The sequence below is a fragment of the Panulirus ornatus genome, chromosome 12 (assembly GCF_036320965.1).
Source record: "Panulirus ornatus isolate Po-2019 chromosome 12, ASM3632096v1, whole genome shotgun sequence".
NCBI lineage: Eukaryota > Metazoa > Arthropoda > Malacostraca > Decapoda > Palinuridae > Panulirus > Panulirus ornatus.
This window is the reverse complement of record NC_092235.1, coordinates 63903273-63923654: the sequence shown is the minus strand read 5'-3', so window position 1 is coordinate 63923654 and position 20382 is coordinate 63903273. Positions and strand designations below refer to the sequence as shown.

Below are 20382 nucleotides of genomic sequence, written 5' to 3'. Positions count from 1 at the left end.
TTGGGCAAGGTTTTATCATGGCATACAGTGCCAATAATGGGCAGATTCATCAGCATTATACAATTATACACTTGATGAAGAGCTAATTTTCACCTGCCACTAGCTGTGTAAATTCATCCACAAACTTTGTTGCAGTTTTGTGACGAGTAGTTAATGTAACAAACGACCACAGATTGGTTACTGTTGTTGTTTTATTGTTATCATGAAGGCAGTCAGCCCATGCTGCAGCATCAGTCCCAGCCAGGCAGCCAGTTCATACTCCATCTCTCGCCCTGTACATATTGTTGTTGACTATCTAATAGAGAATTGTAGTTTTTATTGATTCTTTTAATACAACCTTACACAACAAGCTTCCATGTCAGTGCTACACTTTTCACTGCACACACTATGTACTGAAATTCTATGTCTCCACTTAGAAATGTGAAACCATCCTTGTGATTATTTACACTCATAGCCTAGCCATAGCCTATGAAAAATTTTGGCCTGCTTGATAAGCATCTCCCCAGAAAACACCTTCATAACTTGGGAGCTTTAACCACTTTATAAGTGTACTGTCTAATTCTGTACTTCTGCCTCCCTTCAAAGTTTTCTGAAACTTAAAACTTTTCTGGCTTTCATTTTCAGCAAGAAACTGAATATACAAAATTAACAGGAATGTTAATTAGTTTGGTTGTAGTGTAAACAGATTTTGCATCCCCATCACTGCAAACAGCTCTTCCTTGTTGGCAGATCCACAAATTTATGGCAGCAGATTCAAAATGCGCCAGAGCATGGGAGTTACCAGACCACAGAGCTCCGGATTAGAGAGATTCAGCCTGTACCTCATGATGTAAACAATATTATGCATATCTGTATCTAGAGAAAAAAGAAATGATGAAATATGTGCAGGGTTATATCACCTCTTACATGATAACTTGTATATACATAACACTTCTTCAGTATATTTACACAGAGCACCACAATGGTCTCTCAGATGAAAGGTCATTAAGAGAGGAAAAATTCAACCTACTAGCATAACTAAAAAGGCCATCAGATAAAGGACACTCCAACAAAACATGAGACTCCTCCTGCACTTTATCCCCATTGCACAAGCACGACCTTAATTTAACTGGTGTTTGACTCTATCTTCCTGTTTCACTTCTCAGGTCATGTTACATTATTCTGAATCTTGTGAATGATCTGCACATTTAGTTGGGTGTAAAATCTTTACTAGAATATGTCACAAACTGTTAAGTCAAGGATTAACTTATACCTGCATTCTACATAGTTTATTGCAGAGTCTGGCTATCAATGATTGTATTCCTAATAGTACTCATTGGATCACTTTTGCTGTCAAAATTCAAAGCTTTCCTCATGAATCTCTTACATAAACAAATACAATCTGTTACATAATCAAATACAATATGGAGAGGCTCCTTAGCATTATGGTTTTGAAGCTTCAACTCAAGGAAGTGTTTCCTCCTTTTAGATATCACATGTTGTGCTGGTGGTATCCCAAATTCAACAAAGCATTGATCCATACTTGTATTACTCAGAACTCCAAGTCACACTTGATCAACTTATTGTCTGATTAGCCCAACTGGATATGTGGTTTACCATGTTTCTGAAGTGTATAGTAGTGATGAACATACTGCAGCAGTAAATACCTTATATATGAAGGACATTTTTGTATTTACAACATAAAATTTATCAACTACAGCAAATTTATTAACCAAGGTTGAGCTAAGGTACAAATATTCCTGGCTGTAACTTATTTCCAAACCTTTAGCAGATAATTGCTCTATCATTTTCAATGTTATTTACTAAAAAAGATTTCTTTTGTGTTAACCTCCTCCCATACTAATCACAGTAATTTAGCAAAACACTTAGTTTCATCATAAACATTCCACAAGAAGTTGCCAGAACAATAATATCATCCATCAACAACAAAGTATGCACCCGTCCAAAAAAGGTATCCACAGGACTCGCTATATTTGTCGTTTTTATCATTTGATCTCTATACAGCAAATAAGAAACAGCTGCTGGTGGATCCCAGATATACCTTTGTGGATTCTGAAATAACTGGATTTCAGGATATGCTGAGTGCATTTATACATAATCTTAATTGCTAAAAGCAATCTTAATTGCTAAAAGCATTCTCTTACTGCAACCTAACAACCTTCTCTTTGTCTGTTTATATCTCTGATGCTTGTTTCCTCCATGAACTCCTATCAAGGGGGTGGCCTGTGCAAAAGATTCTCCACTTATCCCTTTCTTACATGCCTCCCTCGCATACCGCCTTTGATGGATGTTGAGCTTTTTCTGAGGACCTATTATATGCTTTATTAAAGTCAACAAATAACCCAACTTTTTTATCTTAAACTTAGCATAATACAGAATTGAATTAGGGAAGATCTCTGGCAACCTGGATGTGTGACATTATTCAAAGGATTTTTACTCTAGTATCATATGAAGTAGGGGATACATCACAGGAGTACATGGGTAAAGATTACTCTTGGTAGTTGAAATTTAGACCCTTTCCAACTGTCTCCACCCAATTAAATTTTCAGAATGAATCCTCTTTCTCAAAAGCAACCATTTTACTCTTGCCCATATGTATTTTATGCCGAAGCTGTCTTCTTATTCCATCTTTGAAGACTTAAAATTCGCAAAACTTTTCCTCTAATATTCTTATTGAACTTTACTTTCATATATCTAAAGTCACCAACAACTTTCAGTTTTTCGCCAAAATAGCATTACACTATGATAGTTCACTCTTCCACACTCTAAAATCTTACTTATATTCATTTCTACTTTCAGCTTTTTCCTCTTCCATACATCATTAAAGCAGTCTAACACTCTGTCCAAGTCTTACTTTGAATCACCTAATGTAACTGGCCTAGCAACACAGAGAACTTCCATTTTCTTCCAAATTGTTTAAGCAATAAACCAATCTTTCTCTACTGCACCTTCATATCATATAATACTATGTCTGTAAAGAATGTCAAACTGCATTGACATTGTTCTGTATTGATATATTCTCACATTGATTCAGACCACCTTCTTTGAATGCTTGCAAGTGGGAAGTCACTTTCACCAAGTTTGTAACATTACCAGTAGATAGAAAAGGGTACAGTAGTTTTGAGGACCTTTGTATTCCAAAGGAGCCCACTTTACCCTGCTCCTCTATAACTGTTCCACTTTTTGGTTACTTTCAATTGTGTATCATTTGTTCCTTTTCTTTTTTTGATTATCTCTCTTCAGTTTCTTACAAACCTCATTCTTTCGCACAAGTATTGTCATCTAGTATGCCCTCTCTTCTTACTTTCTTACCTCTCCTTTGCTTTCTTCCAAAATAGATTGTTACTTTTCTATAAATTCTCATTCATTCTTTTGAAGAAACTAGTGATGAGCAGAGGACAAAGAGTACAGAATCAGAATTCTGAAAAAAAATAAAACATTCTTTTATATGAAAAAGAAATGCTAATTTTCATAGCTGCATGGTTGTTGCAAAAAGTAGAGCACACACATGTGGGACGGACAGGGCTGAATCCTCTCCCTTTTTTGCGATACAGGTAACTTATGCAGCAGGATAGTTTCCTGATGATCACTATAGTTATTTTGATGGCAACTCTGCCTACTGGAAAAGCACAGCTTTGAATTTAGATGTGGGTGGAAAGAGGCAATCTGTCTAAGTATGCTTACAGTTGCCATTCTTTGCTCTTACAAGTATGATGGCACAGGTAATAAAGTCAAGAGTTAAGGATTTGTAGTTTAGGAAAAAAAGACTTATCTACTGGATTGACCAGTCCCAAGTAAAGGCAGCTTGAGTGTGGTGGGGACATGTCAGTGGCTGACGATGAGTACTACAGAAGTGGAGAGTCTCAAGAAGAAAAGGTGCACAGTTACCTACTATGGCCACTAGCAGATTACTGCAGCCTGCAAGTAGCTCCAGTGACTCATCCTTTGTTTGGGTTACTATTTATGGCCAGCAGCTGAGCCTACAGTGCACACAGAATTCAACTTGATGCAGGAAAGCTCTTGCCTCAATCAAGGACAATAGTACCCTACTATGCTTGTCTTGATTAGGGATAGTAGCACTGAAATTGTTAATGGTAAGCTTTTCTTTGGTTTGGTTCCTCTTTTTTTTTTTTTTTAAGTTCCTCCTCCATGTGGACAAGATCTCAGATATTCACAGGATGCTGTCTGCCATTTAGAAATTAAGGTTTTGAAGAAAAAAATCTTTTACCATAGGTAATGATGTCTGAGCAACCATTTAGTTTCCCTTTTTGTCCTTCCCCTTTCATAAAAAAACATTTCTTGAACTTGATATTAACAGGCCTGAGGTGCTGATGCCAGTGGCTAGTTTTAATGGCTGGTTGCATCCAATGTTTATACATCTTTGCTGTAACAACTTTATAGGCATGAGTAGGTTATTGTTTGCTTGTTAAGTCTCTGTGAATGAGCTTCTACTGGCCTCATATGTTTTATGTTCTTTAAAGGAGCTGAATCCTTTTGGGTACACCTCACTTTGGTGGGTAAAATTATTTTTAAACTTTCCCATACTGATCAAGTACTCTTTCAGGTGCTTATCAGGTACTGTCTTTAGCAAAAACATGAAAACTGTATTTTTGTTCTCAAGTTAAAGCTAATTGATATGTGACTTTCAGATTACGAATGCAGCAGGTGAAAGGAAGGTGCATCACAGACCCAGAGTTTGAGAGTGTCAATAATACCTTTGAACGTGCTCTAGTGTTCATGCACAAGATGCCTCGTGTTTGGATAGACTATTGCCAGTTTTTGATGAATCAGAAAAAAATAACAAGAACGAGGAAGGTAAGTTATATTCTAAGTTTATAATTGTATTTACAGTCTTTAGTTGATTAGAAGAGTTATGATTAATGAGAAAGACACTTTTTACTTTTGGAGGTGATTTGAGCTATAGATACACAATGCCTTTATCCTTTTCCTAGTTGGTAAGTGAAAATAGCATTTTGAAGGTGAAGTACCAAACACAGGTGCTCATTCTCTCCTGGTATTCCCAAACATAGCCTTTTTCTTCAAGTTCACTCATTTTCATCACCACCCATTACATCTCTATTTTCCTTAAGGGTTCTACAACCCTTCACCTTCACTTCTACCAGGAAGTGATTAGATATTCCATCAGCTGTCCCATTCAGTATATTTACATCTGAGAATCTCTCCTTTGTGCACCTGTCAGCAGTCCCATAATCCTTGCTGACCATTAACCTCACTCACTTATGTTTACTTTTGTATATCCCTCTTTTTTTTTTTAAAACAAGTATTCCCAGTCACCAATCTTTTTCCAATGCACATCTCAAGCTGTTCACCATTTTTGTTTGCCTTGGGTATCCCATGCCCCTCTATTATACTTTTAGTTGCCACATCACCTGCTCCTGCTTTCAAATTATCTATCACTAATACTCAGTATGCTACATCAGTATTGCATACATTTTCACTCAACTTCTCCCACTTCACTTGCATCTATTCCTAATGCCCCATCCAGTTCACTTGTCTCTCTTCCTAATGCTTCTGACTACCAGGTGCATAAGCACAACACTCACCCACCTCTCATTATCCACTTTTGTTTTCACCACCATTATTGCAGGGCTCACGTTCACACATTTCCATTACTCCTTCAGCAAAAGTGCCTACCCCTTCCTTTGCTCTTGCCCTCACACTATCCCACAGACTTTACCCCTTGGACTTTTCCAAACCATTTACCCACCTTCCCCTTGAACTTATTTTACTCAGAGCTGGAACATCATGTTCCCCTTCTCATCCATGCACATTCAGATGTCCTAGCCTGAGCCCTTAAGGAAGATGAGCATTCCTCCTTTGCTTCCTTTTGTTCACACTTATAGAAATTAGAATGTAAAGATTGGAGGGTTTCTAGTTCCCCTGCTCCCACCCTTTTTGAGTTGCATTTTGTGACATGCAAAGGATACAAGGATGCTATTCTGTCCTCAGTATCCCTAGAGACAGACTGTCTTCTGGTAGAATCAGAATAGCTTTCAGTTATATGGATAAGGAAATATTTAGCAAGCTGTTCATATTATACATAAGCCAAAACCAGAATATGTTTCTCAGGTTTAGTCACCTCATCTAAAGAGGAACAAAGAGCTAAGAGAAAAGGTCTAGAGGAGGAGCAGCAAAAATGGTAGCAGAATGAAGTGAGCTAGGTTGCAGGGAAAGGCTGAAGGCTGAAATATGCCAACCTTGGAAGAAGAAGGAGTGAGGGGTGAACTGATCACATCCTTTAAGTTTTTAAGCAAGAAACTTTTTAATAAAATTTGTAAATTACATTTATTGTATAAGAATGGTAGAAAATGGAATAGAATAACTGAAGACATGGTTGATGCAGACAACATACATGAATATAAGCTAATTATATCAAAGTAGAGAATGTTAAAGAGATGGGGCCCCATGGGTATAAAACTCCCTCCTCATACACTTCAAATAGGTAATTACTATAATGACATAAGTACACTGTATTTTTTTTTTTGAGAGAGAAAAGCTCCTTCATGCACTAAGATAATAGAATTGATTGACTTTTTCAATTTACTAAAAATTCCTGCAGTGAGGGGACACTCAATGATTACAGCAGTTGCTGTCAGTGGGTTAAAAGTATAGATGATTTTTTTTTTTTTTTTTGCTCATTGAAGCACTGTGCTACAAATCTATACATACACTGTACCCTAAATTTGAAATTTCATAAATCTGAAATGTTGCAAGTTGAAAAGTTGCAGGTTGGTGACCTGGTTTACTTTTTCATTGACCATCCTGAAGAAGAGGATGAAGAGCCTTGCTTTTCTGTGGGCTGGCTGTCCTGAGTAGGTCCAAGTGTGATTTAAAGTCAGATTATATTTGATGGAAATGTAAATTGACTGAGTTACCGGATAGAAAATGATAGCATGCCTACCCAAGATATGATTGTTTGGAAAGATACCTTTTTTTGTATTGGTTTGTTTTGTCAGTTTTGCATATGATATTATAACATTGTTATTTATTTTTTCAGACTTTTGACCGTGCCCTTTGTGCTCTACCCATCACACAGCATAACCGCATATGGCCCCTATACCTCAAGTTTGTCATGTCTTATAGTATTCCAGAAACTGCTGGTAGAGTTTGGAGGAGATATTTGAAGGTAGATATATATATTTTTTCATTTATTTCAAAAGCTTGTTCATTACAGCTCTACTAGAGAGCCACAACTCGTTAAAAGGTTCCATTATTTGTTGTACTATCAGTTGATGAAACATCCACTTCAAGAATTATGTACTCTGGCTCTGTCTTCGTAAGATTTAGTCTTGGATGAATTCTAGAGAACTGAGTCTTTTTCAAGTAGACTTGATCTTATACCTTTATGCTTTCACCAACCCCTGAAGAATATCTAATACCTTAGATAAGTTTGGTACACATAAGAGAAACAAGGAAGTCAAAAGCACCATTATTTCTTTGCTCTACCCCTGATGTTAAAGGGGTTTAAATTATGCAGCTGATATTGTGTATCCAAACTGATTTAAAACATTATAAGAGGGAAATCTATTGGTTTAGGTGACCTATAGGAGTACAACAATTGGTATGTAATGTTTTTTCTTCATCGTTGTTTTTGGCACTTTTTTTATCACTATAGTATTTGGGCATTGTCACCAATGCCCAAAAAACTGGGTGAATAGGCCATTTCCAAAAGTAAGGTTTAAAGGAAACCCCAGATGGACCAAGGCATTTGAAGAATCATATGGAAACTTGGTCCTTCATTGCTCTATGCTGTCAACTTAGAATGACAGTCAACACACAAACCACTAGCTCTAATAGCCATTCATGAAGAGGCTCCAGTCTTCCAGAAAACTTGTTGATGTTTTGAAATTAGTCCCAGATGAACCAAGAATCAACAATTATGTAATGCAAGTGGCAGCTGAAAAGAAAAGTCTTATGCATAAAGCAACATGAGCTGTGAGCTCTTCATGCTAACCCTGCCATTTTGGCTGAAATTCACTGTAGTATTTGAAAGTACGTAGTCAAAATACACAGGTCTTATGTTGTATTTACAGCCTACAGCCTGCTCTAGTGTTTTAAGAATGACTTACTAGTATCAGATAACCTTGTAAATAGATGAGGTCAAATTTCGGAAATTTTGGTAAATGTGTAGTTAATATTTAATGTTCATTTCAGCTATGTCCAGAAGACACTGAAGATTACATAAGTTACCTCATATCTATAGGGCGATTGGAAGAAGCAGCAAAGAAATATGAATGGTGTGTTAATACAGACTCTTTTACTTCTAAGTATGGCAAATCCAAGCATCAGTTGTGGTCTGAACTCTGTGAACTCATCTCCAAAAATCCCCAGGTAAGTTTTGAGAACAGTTTATGAACAACTTTCTCAAAATCTTTTTCACTCCATCCTTCCATCTCCAATTTGGTGTTTCGCTTCTTGTTCCCTCCACTTTTGACATTTATATCCTCTTTGTCAGCCTTTCCTCACTCATTCTCTCCATATGTCCAAACCATTTCAACACACCCTCTTCTGCTCTCTCAACCACACTCTTTTTGTTACCACACATCTCTCACCCTTTCATCACTTAATCAGATCACCTTACACTACATACTGTCCTCAGAGATTTACTTTCTAATACATCCACCCTCCTCTGCACAGCTTATCCATAGCCCATATGCATGTGCATATATTTATTTTTTTTTTTTATTATACTTTGTCGCTGTCTCCCGCATTTGCGAGGTAGCGCAAGGAAACAGACGAAAGAAATGGCCCAACCCCCCCCATACACATGTATATACATACGTCCACACACGCAAATATACATACCTACACAGCTTTCCATGGTTTACCCCAGACGCTTCACATGCCTTGATTCAATCCACTGACAGCACGTCAACCCCGGTATACCACATCGCTCCAATTCACTCTATTTCTTGCCCTCCTTTCACCCTCCTGCATGTTCAGGCCCCGATCACACAAAATCTTTTTCACTCCATCTTTCCACCTCCAATTTGGTCTCCCTCTTCTCCTCGTTCCCTCCACCTCCGACACATATATCCTCTTGGTCAATCTTTCCTCACTCATTCTCTCCATGTGCCCAAACCACTTCAAAACACCCTCTTCTGCTCTCTCAACCACGCTCTTTTTATTTCCACACATCTCTCTTACCCTTACGTTACTCACTCGATCAAACCACCTCACACCACTCATTGTCCTCAAACATCTCATTTCCAACACATCCATCCTCCTGCACACAACTCTATCCATAGCCCACGCCTCGCAACCATACAACATTGTTGTATATATTTATATATGCATATATAAGCATAGAGTAAGAGAAAAAGAATTGTGCCTCTGTGTTCCCTACATTTTATAGAGGGTGACTAAAAGGAGTGGGAGTGAGGGGCTGTAAATGTGACCGAATACAGCCTTTCTTCATCTGTTTCTGGCACTACCTAACTAATACAAGAAATGGTAATCAAGCATGAAAAAAGATAAGTTCTAAAATGTTTTGGAATACACTCAATGGAGAAAATGCTTAACTATCATTTTCATTATTGGTGAGGGTCAAGTCAATTGGGAGGTGAGTTTGAATGGAGAAAAACTGGAGGAAGTGAAGTGTTTTAGATATCTGGGAGTGGATCTAGCAGCGGATGGAACCATGGAAGCGGAAGTGGATCATAGGGTGGGGGAGGGGGCGAAAATTCTGGGGGCCTTGAAGAATGTGTGGAAGTCGAGAACATTATCTCGGAAAGCAAAAATGGGTATGTTTGAAGGAATAGTGGTTCCAACAATGTTGTATGGTTGCGAGGCGTGGGCTATGGATAGAGTTGTGCGCAGGAGGATGGATGTGCTGGAAATGAGATGTTTGAGGACAATGTGTGGTGTGAGGTGGTTTGATCGAGTGAGTAACGTAAGGGTAAGAGAGATGTGTGGAAATAAAAAGAGCGTGGTTGAGAGAGCAGAAGAGGGTGTTTTGAAGTGGTTTGGGCACATGGAGAGGATGAGTGAGGAAAGATTGACCAAGAGGATATATGTGTCGGAGGTGGAGGGAGCAAGGAGAAGAGGGAGACCAAATTGGAGGTGGAAAGATGGAGTGAAAAAGATTTTGTGTGATCGGGGCCTGAACATGCAGGAGGGTGAAAGGAGGGCAAGGAATAGAGTGAACTGGAGCGATGTGGTATACCGGGGTTGACGTGCTGTCAGTGGATGGAATCAAGGCATGTGAAGCGTCTGGGGTAAACCATGGAAAGCTGTGTAGGTATGTATATTTGCATGTGTGGACGTATGTATATACATGTGTATGGGGGGGTTGGGCCATTTCTTTCGTCTGTTTCCTTGCGCTACCTCGCAAACGCGGGAGACAGCGACAAAGTATAAAAAAAAAAAAAAAATATTATTATTATTATTATTATTATTATCATTATTATTATTATTATTATTATTTATTTTATTTGTTTATTTTGCTTTGTCTCTGTCTCCCGCGTTTGCGAGGTAGCGCAAGGAAACAGACGAAAGAAATGGCCCAACCCACCCCCATACACATGTATACACATACATGTCCACACACGCAAATATACCTACCTATACATCTCATTGTACACATATATATACACACACAGACACATACATATATACCCATGCACACAGTTCACACTGTCTGCCTTTATTCATTCCCATTGCCACCTCGCCACACATGGAATACCATCCCCCTCCCCCCTCATGTGTGCGAGGTAGCGCTAGGAAAAGACAACAAAGGCCCCATTCGTTCACACTCAGTCTCTAGCTGTCATGCAATAATGCCCGAGACCACAGCTCCCTTTCCACATCCAGGCCCCACACAACTTTCCATGGTTTACCCCAGACGCTTCACATGCCCTGATTCAATCCACTGACAGCACGTCAACCCCGGTATACCACATCTATCCAATTCACTCTATTCCTTGCCTGCCTTTCACCCTCCTGCATGTTCAGGCCCCGATCACTCAAAATCTTTTTCACTCCATCTTTCCACCTTTTATTATTATTATTATTGTTATTATTATCATTGTCATTATTATTATTTTCCTCCAGTTTTTCTCCATTCAAACTTACCTCCCAATTTACTTGACCCTCAACCCTACTGTACCTAATAACCTTGCTCTTATTCACATTTACTCTTAACTTTCTTCTTTCACACACTTTACCAAACTCAGTCACCAGCTTCTGCAGTTTCTCACACGAATCAACCACCAGCGCTGTATCATCAGCGAACAACAACTGACTCACTTCCCAAGCTCTCTCATCCACAACAGACTTCATACTTGCCCCTCTTTCCAAAACTCTTGCATTCACCTCCCTAACAACCCCATCCATAAACAAATTAAACAACCATGGAGACATCACACACCCCTGCCGCAAACCTACATTCTCTGAGAACCAATCACTTTCCTCTCTTCCTACACATACACATGCCTTACATCCTCGATAAAAACTTTTCACTGCTTCTAACAACTTGCCTCCCTCACCATATATTCTTAATACCTTCCACAGAGCATCTCTATCAACTCTATCATATGCCTTCTCCAGATCCATAAATGCTACATACAAATCCATTTGCTTTTCTAAGTATTTCTCACATACATTCTTCAAAGCAAACACCTGATCCACACATCCTCTACCACTTCTGAAAGTGTTTTAGATATCTGGGAGTGGATCTGGCAGCGGATGGAACCATGGAAGCAGAAGTGAATCATAGGGCGGGGAAGGGGGCAAAAATCCTGGGAGCCTTGAAGAATGTGTGGAAGTCGAGAACATTATCTCGGAAAGCTAAAATGGGTATGTTTGAAGGAATAGTGGTTCCAACAATGTTTTATGGTTGCGAGGCGTGGGCTATGGATAGAGTTGTGCGCAGGAGGGTGGATATGCTGGAAATGAGATGTTTGAGGACAATGTGTGGTGTGAGGTGGTTTGATCATGTAAGTAATGTAAGGGTAAGAGAGATGTGTGGAAATAAAAAGAGCGTGGTTGAGAGAGCAGAAGAGGGTGTTTTGAAATGGTTTGGGCACATGGAGAGGATGAGTGAGGAAAGATTGACCAAGAGGATATATGTGTCGGAGGTGGAGGAAACGAGGAGAAGTGGGAGACCAAATTGGAGGTGGAAAAATGGAGTGAAATAGATTTTGTGTGATCGGGGCCCGAACCTACAGGAGGGTGAAAGGAGGGCAAGGAATAGAGTGAATTGGATCGATGTGGTATACTGGGGTTGACGTGCTGTCAGTGGATTGAATCAGGGCATGTGGAGCGTCTGGGGTAAACCATGGAAAGTTGTGTGGGGCCTGGATGTGGAAAGGGAGCTGTGGCTTCGGGCATTATTGCATGACAGCTAGAGATTGAGTGTGAACGAATGGGGCCTTTGTTGTCTTTTCCTAGTGCTACCTCGCACACATGAGGGGGAGGGGGATGGTATTCCATGTTTGGCGAGGTGGCGATGGGAATGAATAAAGGCAGACAGTGTGAATTGTGTGCATGGGTATATATGTATGTGTCTGTGTGTGTATATATATTTGTACATTGAGATGTATAGGTATGTATATTTGCGTGTGTGGACGTGTATGTATATACATTGTGTATGGGGGTGGGTTGGGCCATTTCTTTCGTCTGTTTCCTTGCGCTACTTCGCAAACGCGGGAGACTCGTCTGTTTCCTTGCACTACCTCGCAAACGCGGGAAACAGTGACAAAGCAAAATAAAAAAATAATTATTATTTTCATTATTATTATTATTATTGTTATCATTATTATTATTATTATTATTATTTTTTTTTTTTTTTTTTTGCTTTGTCGCTGTCTCCCGCATTTGCGAGGTAGCGCAAGGAAACAGACGAAAGAAATGGCCCAACCCACCCCCATACACCTGTATATACATACATCCACACACGCAAATATACATACCTACACAGCTTTCCATGGTTTACCCCAGACGCTTCACATGCCCCGATTCAATCCACTGACAGCACGTCAACCCAGGTATACCACATCGCTCCAATTCACTCTATTCCTTGCCCTCCTTTCACCCTCCTGCATGTTCAGGCCCCGATCACACAAAATCTTTTTCACTCCATCTTTCCACCTCCAATTTGGTCTCCCTCTTCTCCTCGTTCCCTCCACCACCGACACATATATCCTCTTGGTCAATCTTTCCTCACTCATTCTCTCCATGTGCTCAAACCATTTCAAAACACCCTCTTCTGCTCTCTCAACCACACTCATTATTATTATTATTATTATTATTATTATCAATGTCTTTTTTAATGTAATCATTGAAATGAGGATTTTAGTGATCTGTTGAAGCTTCCATACTTAGTATATCTCTCCTGTATAGGAAACCAGCCTGAAGAATGCAGAAGCTATCATTCGCCATGGCCTACAGCGATACACAGATCAAGTGGGTATGCTGTGGAACTCTTTAGCAGAATACTACATCATTAGTGCTCTGTTTGAAAGAGTAAGTATTAAGGTCTGAAAGACATTCAAGTCTTTTTCTTTTTTTAAGCTTTTTGAATAAGTCTTTGTTTTCTTTATTTTAAGTTATTAAGGTGCACTTTCATAAATCTAGGGGGCTAAGGTCAGATGCATTGTAGGATTTTGAACTTGGTACCCCCTCTCAAATACAGCACAACCGGTTGCCATTTTCATTTTATTTTTTTAGAATTCTGACTTTCAGAGCTCACTCAAACACTAAGGATTCCAAAGTCCTGGAGATGAGGTCCACACCATATTGCAGAAATAGGTGCAAGTAGGCAAATACTGTACATGCATACATACAAACAGATAGACAGAGACAGATAAGACCAGCAAACCAGAGCAAAAGAATCATTCTAATGAGTTGTGGAGTGGTAGAGTGGGTGAAATGTAATACTTTAAGGTTGTTTGGGCATGTGGAAGGACTGCAAGACATGGAGTTTACAATGAGAGTATGTGATAGTACAGTTAAAGGGGTTAGTGTGAGAGGAAGACCACTTACTACTTGGGGGAATAGAGTGGAAGAGTACTGGATAGAGAGAAATGGTGCAAGAATGTGTGGAATGGTGCATCCGGGGGTGGCATGTATGGATAGGGATAAGTAGAGACTCTTTTGATATGGCTATCCCCTTGATAGGAGTTCCTGAAGGGAAAGGTGTCATACGTATAAGTAGATAGAAAGTATAATAGATTAGTCATTTATGAACAAATGCATGTAAGAAACACAGTGTGAGACTAAAACAGCATCACTGATTGATAAATATCATAAACATTTCCTTACTAGCATTATACTTCATTTGAATTAATCACTTTGTGAAGTTGTCATGATGTTTACTGTTTGGTGTGTACAGTATTATAGAGCAATCAGTTATGAGTAAATTCTTGTAAAAGAAAACAGTGTAAGACCAAAAACAACATCACAGATTTATGAATGATATGCACATCTACAAAGTGGCATAGTTTTTAATCACAACATAATTGCTTTGTGTTTATGAAGTTATTGTAATATTCTGTGTTTGGTGTATACTGTAATACTGAGTAACCACATATGAATCAATGCATGAGGAAAAAAAGTAAAAACAAAGAAGCATCACATATTGATGAATATTGTAGACTTTTATGTTATGTTGATAGCAATTACCTCAATACTATCACTTTGTCATGCTGAAAATGTAATTTCTACAAGTTAGTATACACATTATTTTAGAGCAGTTATCATAAACAACTGCATGATGAAAAAATTTGAGGTCAAAAACAGCATCACAAATTTACTAAATATATTTTATGATAATTTTGTGACTGGGAAACAGTGATTAAGTATGATGATAATATGATGATAACCAGTATTAACATACAATGTTCTTCATCAGATATTTTAAATATTTTTGTAGAGTTTTTGATGTTTCTCGTCACATCAGTGGTCACTTTCATGTAACTTATATAAAACTCTGCCTAATCTTTCATTTCCTGCAGGAAATATGGATGCAGAATGTAGATAGATAGTTATATAGAGAATGATGTCTGTTAAATGAGTGTAGCTAAATGACTATAGCATGTGTTAGTATCCTAACATATATTCATAGTGACATCTAAGAAAAGGTAAAGTTTCAAAGTATTCCTTAATGATTTATATTTGCAGGCTCGAGATGTATATGAAGAAGGGCTTAGAAGTGTAATGACTGTACGAGACTTTACACAGGTGTTTGATGCGTATGCTCAGTTTGAAGAGTTAATGTTGAAAAAACGAATGGAAGAAGCAGGAAATGAAGTTGATGAAATTGATGAAACTGACCTGGAATTACGGTATAGTCTTAGCTTTTTTATTCCATTTTATTTTCACATATTAGCGTGTCACATTATTATGATTACTTAAATCTTAAACTTTTCAAGTTAGCCATAACTTTAGTGATTGGACATATGCATATCTGAATTGTGTTTTCTGGTAATTATGTTCTGAAAAGAGTGATTCTTCATTAACAGTTAAATGAATATTATGCTCCATGGTAAGGCTAAAGAGATTGGTGTACAAGACATGCATTATCACTTACTGTACCATAATGATTGTGAATCTTTTTGTTCTCACTGGTTTCTCCTGCAAGCATGAGATATTTTTTGGTATATTCTTTAGGAAAACCATTCCAACCCTCTCTGTTTCTGATGAGGAAGTGCTGTTCTTCTCCATTATTTGCTATTCACTCAGTCATGGTATTGGCACCCTACACATTTCAGGCCCTCCTTCAGCCAATAGGAGACTCCCTTGGTGAAGATATCGTCAACCTACAGCTTATGACTGTTTGATTGCACAGAATTCTCTTGGATTGCACATTGACAACACGTTTGATACCAGACTGGCTTTTACCATCCCATTGGTCTCAATCCTTTATCATTCCTTTTTTATTTATATTATGTTGTTTATAGAATACTTCCCACGTATTCCCTGCGTGTCATAGAAGGCGACTAAAAGGGGAGGGAGCGGGGGCTGGAAATCCTCCCCTCTCCTTTTTTTTTAATTTTCCAAAAGAAGGAACAGAGAATTGGGCCAGGTGAGGGTATTCCCTCAAAGGCCCAGTCCTCTGTTCTTAACGCTACCTCGCTAATGCAGGAAATGGCGAATAGTTTGAAAGAAAGAAAAAAGATGTTGTTTATAAGTGAACTTTGTGTTGAACTTGTACTTTGGTCAGTGATTTAACATATTTATGAGGGGAAAAAATGGGAATGTTTGAAGTTATGGTAGCCCAGTTTGTAGTGTGAAGTGGCTTGCTCCAGTAAGTAATAAAAGGGTAAGAGAGAGGTGAGAGATGTTGTAGTAAAATGAGTGTTTTTGAGAGAGCTGGAGAGGGTATACTGAAATGGTTTGCACATATGGAAAGAAGTAGTGAGAGGAGGTTGAAAAAGAGGATATATGTGTCATGAGTGGAAGGATAAGGAGAAGGGAAAGACCAAATTAGAGATGGAAGAATGGAGCGAAAATGATTTTGAGTGGCTGGTGCTTGAATGCGCAAGAGGGTGAAAGGTGTGCACAAAATAGAGTGATTAGAATGATGTATTTTACTGGGGTTGATGTGTCTGTGGACAGAACCAGGGGATGTGAAGCATTTGGGGTACACTATAGAAAGGTCTGTGGGGCCTGTATGGGTATATTCTTTAATTTGCAGATTAGATGACTCATTTCCAAGAAGGATAGATATTAAAGGTTTTGATGTGTATACATATGGTTCTTTCCTTTTCATTTAATTGTGACAAGCAGGAACTCTTCATTTGCAGGTTGGCAAGATATGAAGATTTAATGCAGCGAAGACCGCTTCTCCTTAATTCAGTCATGTTGCGGCAGAATCCACATAATGTATTGGAATGGCAGAAGAGAGTTACTTTGTATGAAGGAAAACCAAAAATGGTAAGGAAAATTTAGGTGTTATAATTTCTCCATTACTTAACTGGTTGCATTTTTTATGAATTTTAAGATAGTTTGAGTACATAACCCCTTCAGTGGGATTTGTTGTATTTCAGTTTTTAAAACTTGGTGTCTGCCTAACTTAATTAGAGGTTTTGTTGACTGTTCGTGATTTTAAAACACAGTTAAACAAGAAAATTTGGGAAGGTTTTCTCCAAACCCTCCTCCTTCATTCATGTATGCTATCTTGCTTGTAGGACAGACTGAAAAATACTTCTTTCAGAGGAGGTGCCCACAGGCAGTTTTCCTGGTTTTCTTACTCACATATCTTTTCTTCTCTTTTTTGAAGAGTCTGTCTCCATCCCAACTTTGCCTGCTTTTAGGTTGATGCCTATGATATACAAACTGTGTGAGTTGGTAGCAGCTGGGATCATTTGGGTCAGTAACATCATCCTAATGATGGTCTCTTATTGGCAGAGGGTGGGCCCAAAACGGGTGAGCTTCTGCTGCCATGAATTATCTTAAGATGTCTAAAAGAATGTCTTTTATGCATGCTGGACGCCATCTTGGAAAGAAAAGTTTTTCAGCTTTCAAAACACATTATTTTTATATTTTTAGTGTACATTAAGTAGGACAGTAGTGCTAGTAGTCACATACTTTCCTTACTCACCTGGGTTAATTTGCTGGTTTGTGAAAGAGGTATATGAAAGGTAAGGGGAGAGTGTGGAGTCTAACTTAAAAATACACTTTACACAGGTTCACAATTGATACATTATATTTTCTCTTTAACAGATTGTTGCTACTTACATGGAAGCTGTAAAAACGATTGACCCTAAACAAGCAACAGGGAAGCTTTTTTCGCTGTGGGTTAACTTTGCTAAGTTTTATGAAGAGAATAACCAAATTGTAGATGCACGAATTATCTTTCAGCGTTCCACTGAAGTTCCATATGTAAAAGTTGATGATTTGGCCAGTGTTTGGTGTGAATGGGCAGAGATGGAAATTAGACATGAGTGAGTATTGATTTTATTTTCTTGGTTAATGATTATTTTGAGTTGATCTTTCATACATTTCACAATTATTTCTAATGAATTTATGATGTATATCCTTTTTTGTGTAACAATGCTTGGTGCCTTAGGGTTCATGATGTATTCTTTTTATTTCACTCTTGTACAGTAAACTAGTTTTTGATATTTAGGACTTATACCTGGAATTCAGATTTTCTGTAAAAACTGGATGATAATTAGAAATCTTTGATAATGAAAAAGTGTTTAATTACCTATTTGTACTGTACAGGGAAAGAATTTTGCAGTTGTGGGGGCCCAATCTCATGAACATTTTTTGGTGTCACAGAATTTCTCAACCTTATATATGCTCTCTGTATTGACTACATCTTCAGTCATTGTATTCTATTCATCCACCACTCATACTTTAAAAGTACTTCTTTACATTTTTTCTAACAAGTTTCTTGCATAATTTCAATGTTATGTTCTCTGTTTCCTGTATCCCCATATCTCTTGAAGAAGTGTTCACTGTCTGCATCATCAGTCTGTTTTAAACACTTGAAGGTTGTAATCATGTCACCATTAACTCTTCCCTCTTCCAAGAAAGGCAAATAAGCCTCGGGCCTTTTCTTCTAACTTAGTGCTGTCAACTCATTTACCATTTTTGTTGCTCTTCCTTGAACTTTCATTCTATACCTGTCCTAAACCACATACTTGAAAGCAGTTTTAATTTTTACCGGCTGACAGTTTGTTTCCTTTACCATTCTCTTTATGTGGAATGTTAGCTCCCAAGGCCCTTTCACGCACAGAACCTTGAAGCTAATTTACTTATAGATGATAATAATGTTTTATTTCTGTTAAGGCATGCTTTCACTGTCTTGTCCCTACTTTGAATTTGCTTGTGTTGAATTTCATCAACCATGAACCAGACCAACTTTGGAATTTGTTTAGGTCTCCTGTAAGAATGTGCATTCCTACTCACTTTTTGCTTCCCTCATTACCATTGCATCATCTGCAGGCATAATCAAGAGGAGTCCATACCTTCAGATAAGTCTTTCACATTGATCAAGAAGAGTGATGATCACAAAACAGAACCTTGGGGTGCTCCATTGGTGACCTCTGCACATTTGGAGAGGGTTCTGCTGATGTGTCCTTTGTTCTCTTCCTCTAAGATAACCTTATGTTCATCGAAGGATTTCCCACTTATCCCCGTGTTCCTTTCTAATGATTCAGTTTCTTAATCAGCTTCCACTATGGTATATATGTATTTTTAATTACTTATTTGTATTGTAATGGAGGAATTTTTTTTTGTGGGGCCCCATTTATGTGTGTGTGTGTGTGTGTGTGTAATTTCCTTTTTATAATGTGTGGGGGTGGAGGGAGCGTGGTTGAGAGAGCAGAGGAGGGTGTTTTGAGGTGGTTTGGTCACGTGGGGAGGGTGAGTGGGGAGGGATTGACCGGGAGGATGTGTGTGTCGGAGGTGGGGGGAGCGAGGAGGGGGGGAGGCCGGGTTGGGGGTGGAAAGATGGAGTGAGGGGGGTTTTGTGTGATCGGGGCCGGGGGGGGGGGGCGGGGAATGGAGTGGGTTGGAGCGGTGTGGTGTGCCGGGGTTGGCGTGCTGTCGGTGGATTGAATCAGGGCGTGTGTGTGGGGGTGGGTTGGGCCATTTCTTTCGTCTGTTTCCTTGCGCTGCCTCGCAGGCGCGGGAGACAGCGACAAAGCAGAAGGGAAAAAAAAGAAAAAAAATTTATCCCTGGGGATAGGGGAGAAAGAATACTTCCCACGTATTCCCTGCGTGTCGTAGAAGGCGACTAAAAGGGGAGGGAGCGGGTGGCTGGAAATCCTCCCCTCTTTTTTTTTTTTTTTTCCAAAAGAAGGAACAGAGTAGGGGGCCAGGTGAGGATGTTCCCTCAAAGTCCCAGTCCTCTGTTCTTAACGCTACCTCGCTAATACGGGAAATGGCAAATAGTTTGAAAGAAAGAAAGATATATATCACAGCTACCTTAGAGAATGAGCGTCTTCTGTACTGCCCATCCCGGATGTTCAAGGTTGTATTTATTGGGATAGTGGTGTAGGGAAAACTTCCTTCATCTACAGGGCTTCCAAGGGTGAATTTCGGGATGATTTTGGTTCAACAGTTGGTATGGACTACCAGACACTGGAGGTGCAGGTGGGTGGTGTGCTTGCAGTACTCCATCTATGGGACACTGCGGGCCAAGAACGGTTTCGGTCCATCACCAAACAGTACTACAGGAAGGCTGATGGTGTGGTGGTCATGTATGACCTTACCAATGAACAGTCCTTTCTGAATGTGGTGGATTGGCTTTCTGAATGTGGTGGATTGGATAACTTCAGTCAAGGAGACAGCTGGAGAGGATGTGATAGTGATGGTATTGGGGAATAAAGAAGACCTGCAGGCAGATCAGCACGTTGATGAGAGTGTAGTGTACAGGCTGGCTAAGGACAATAACTGCTTCATATGTCA

The 20382-nt window shown here is 39.0% G+C and overlaps 1 protein-coding gene across 2 annotated transcripts in view; it reads left to right on the top strand.

Moving 5' to 3' along the window:
- Positions 1–20382, top strand: part of fand (Pre-mRNA-splicing factor SYF1 fand) — a 54538-nt gene that overhangs the window by 5260 nt on the left and 28896 nt on the right. For both annotated transcript variants that reach the window (XM_071668058.1, XM_071668059.1), the window contains exons 3-9: positions 4650–4815; positions 7019–7147; positions 8176–8352; positions 13363–13485; positions 15142–15305; positions 16767–16896; positions 17686–17906. In XM_071668058.1, the coding sequence (XP_071524159.1) occupies positions 4650–4815; positions 7019–7147; positions 8176–8352; positions 13363–13485; positions 15142–15305; positions 16767–16896; positions 17686–17906 (1110 nt within the window). The remainder of the gene's footprint in view (positions 1–4649; positions 4816–7018; positions 7148–8175; positions 8353–13362; positions 13486–15141; positions 15306–16766; positions 16897–17685; positions 17907–20382) is intronic.